Source organism: Coptis chinensis, chromosome 9 (assembly GCF_015680905.1).
Source record: "Coptis chinensis isolate HL-2020 chromosome 9, ASM1568090v1, whole genome shotgun sequence".
NCBI classification, from domain to species: Eukaryota; Viridiplantae; Streptophyta; class Magnoliopsida; order Ranunculales; family Ranunculaceae; genus Coptis; species Coptis chinensis.
In genome coordinates, this window is record NC_141464.1 from 56,992,709 (window position 1) to 56,995,388 (window position 2,680).

At 37.6% G+C, this 2,680-nt stretch overlaps 1 protein-coding gene across 2 annotated transcripts; it reads left to right on the top strand.

Annotated features, from left to right (window-relative positions):
• Positions 1-224: 224 nt before the first annotated feature.
• On the top strand, positions 225-2,421 carry LOC147476888 (heavy metal-associated isoprenylated plant protein 41-like). Of its 2 annotated transcripts, none has more exons than XM_086584776.1 (3): positions 225-1,168; positions 1,357-1,555; positions 1,690-2,421. In XM_086584776.1, the coding sequence occupies exons 1-3, from the start codon at positions 457-459 to the stop codon at positions 1,955-1,957; spliced, it is 1,179 nt and encodes a 392-aa protein (XP_086440902.1). In that variant the 5' UTR covers positions 225-456; the 3' UTR covers positions 1,958-2,421. The 2 variants fall into 2 exon arrangements, with proteins under 2 accessions (XP_086440902.1, XP_086440903.1); XM_086584777.1 differs by having other exon boundaries at positions 225-1,081.
• The last annotated feature ends 259 nt before the right edge of the window (positions 2,422-2,680 follow it).

Below are 2,680 nucleotides of genomic sequence, written 5' to 3' on the forward strand. Positions count from 1 at the left end.
GCTTTCCGTGTGGAAACAAAACTAGGGAAATGGAAATGGTTTTGAGTCCATGGTTCAGACCTAAAAATTTTAGGGAAAGGAAAGGAAAAAAAAAATAGGCACAATTTGTTTTCCTTTCCACAGTTTACCAAACAGACACAATTTTAAAACTGTTTCCATTCCACTCCATTCCTTTCCTTTCCTTTCCATAGTGGACCACTTATTTCCTTTCCTTTCCATTAAAGTAACATTTCACACCAATAAGTGAAGGCAATAAAAGTTAATTCAGATTGAGACTTGCATTCCCATAGATATGCCTTCACGACGAAGCATAAGCACTTTACTAGGCATTTGAGTCATCAGTTTCTTGAAAACTTAATAGCTATGCATCCTTCTCTCTTTTCTCTCTTGGGTACCAATAGCATGCATACATACTGGTGAGACTCCATTGAAAGGACCAGAGAAAAGAAGTTTAAAATGGGTCAAGTTCTAGCAAAAATAAGGAAGCTTTTCACTTCTCTTATCAAAATTATTGTCTATTGTAAAAGTGGAAAGACTAGAAGTAGTACGTCAAGTGTGAGTGAGAGTTTAATTAGTACTCCAAATGTTGAAGAAATTCAAGAGCGAGTTATCAGTACAGTCCCAGATTCACATATAATTTCAATTACTAGAGAATATGAAGAGGAAAGTATTGATGCTTCTCCTAGTACTAATGTGACTGTTGAAGAGAAAAAACAAGTTACAACAGTGTCAGATGCTCATATAAGGAATATTTATGAAGAGAATGAAGATATAAGCAAGGGAAGTGAACAGCTTAAGGAGGAGTCTCAATCCGATGCAGGTACTAGTTGTGACGATATTGTGGAAGACAAAGAAAGAGATACAACAATCCGAAATACTAAAAGAGTTCTTTTCCAAGAAGAAAATGTAAATAAAAGTAAGGGCAGGGAACACATTACACAAGAGGCTCACTCCAACTCGGCTACCAGTGCAGGACTGAAGTGGGCTGATATCGTACAAAAAACGTTTGTGGTAGAAGAACCAAAGGAGAAAGCTGTATGGATAAAACACTACTGCAGTTATCATAGGATACTCTTAGTTGGTGAGGGTGACTTCTCTTTCTCTGCCTGTTTGGCTAGGGCTTTTGGTTCTGCTAGTAACATGGTTGCGACTTCTCTCGATTCTAAGAGTAATTTTTCCCCACTTTTACATGCCTAACTACTTCATTAACAAGTAATTTTCACATTACATTTCAGTCTACTTCTGTCCTAGTACAGGACAACTAGGTCGTTCGATCTCATACTACATACATTTTTTTGGGATATTTCTTGTCCAGAACTCTGCATTCTATGTTGTGACTAATAATTTATATTTCAGGTTTTTTGAAGAAAAACTACTCAGAAGCTATGTCTAACATAAATAACTTGAAGAACAAAGGGTGCACTGTGATACATGGTTTTGATGCCACTGCAAAGTGGGATAGGAACTTAGTAAATGACTTAAAATTTGATCGAATCATTTACAATTTTCCTCTGGCTGGATTTTTTAGAGGTCAATCTGAGAAGTATAAACTCAAGTAAGTTAGTAGAGCGTCCTGCCAACGACACTTTTGTGCCGCACCCTTCCTTTATATAAAAGCCGATTACTTAAATAAAATTCTCCCATGAAACATTTCTAATTGATTGTTCACCGTCTTTTTTGTCTTTGCAGGCGTAACCGGTATTTGGTAAGGATGTTCATGCAAAATGCAAAGAAGATGCTTCAAGATGAGGGAGAAATCCATATTACTCACAAAACAAGTAGCTTGTTTCTTGAATGGGATCTCGAAGATCTGGCTAAGCAAAATGGCCTTAAGCTGATAGAAGATGTGAAATTTAAGTTGACTAACTACCCAGGCTACAATAACAAGTACGGATTTGGAGGTGATGAAAATTTCAATTGCTACCCATGCAAGACTTACAAATTTGGTCTCAAATGATGAAAAGTTAAATTCATGCATCCGCAGAAGCTCCAGAACAGTCGTGCGTTATATTGTTCCAAAATGAAATATTGGAAATCAGTTATACCAAGAGTTTGTATGAAAGTGTGTTTTAAAAAAAGGGGAGAAAACGAATTAGCTAATGAAACTGTGAAAGTATGTCGTCGTTCTAGAGAGGGCATACAGTGAAACGCACAAAAATCAGGCCTCTGTTTCAACCCGTCCATGTAGTCGTGCAGTAATCTCTTCCCAGATCCCACCCTAGTGTGAAAATGCACACCCATGTCCTGCCAGGAAATTGTACGTGAGCTTCCATGTAACACACTAGCAGAGTTGCAGCCACATCTTGCAACCTGGCCCATAATGAAAACCTGGTTCTGGGCTTCTGGCTGCTCTTGTTTGCGTTGCAAATTTTGTTACTTGTAACAGTCTTCTTCCTAGTTAATGACTTGCAGTTTCCTGTATGTACACTAGTTTAATTCACTCGGACTTAAATCTCTGATTATACTGGGTTTACACTCTTATGCTCCAATTTTGTTGTGCAGGTCGACCAATTAGAACTATTCATTGACAACCAAATATTGTTATGTAATATAAAATTACACATGCGACATGCCAAGTGAGTTGCTCCAGTTGTGGTTTTCATAAAACGTAGTTTCGAGGGGGCCTCAGATGCGATTTTTTTTATCAGGGAAATTCAATCCTTAGTAGTCAGCATTGAGT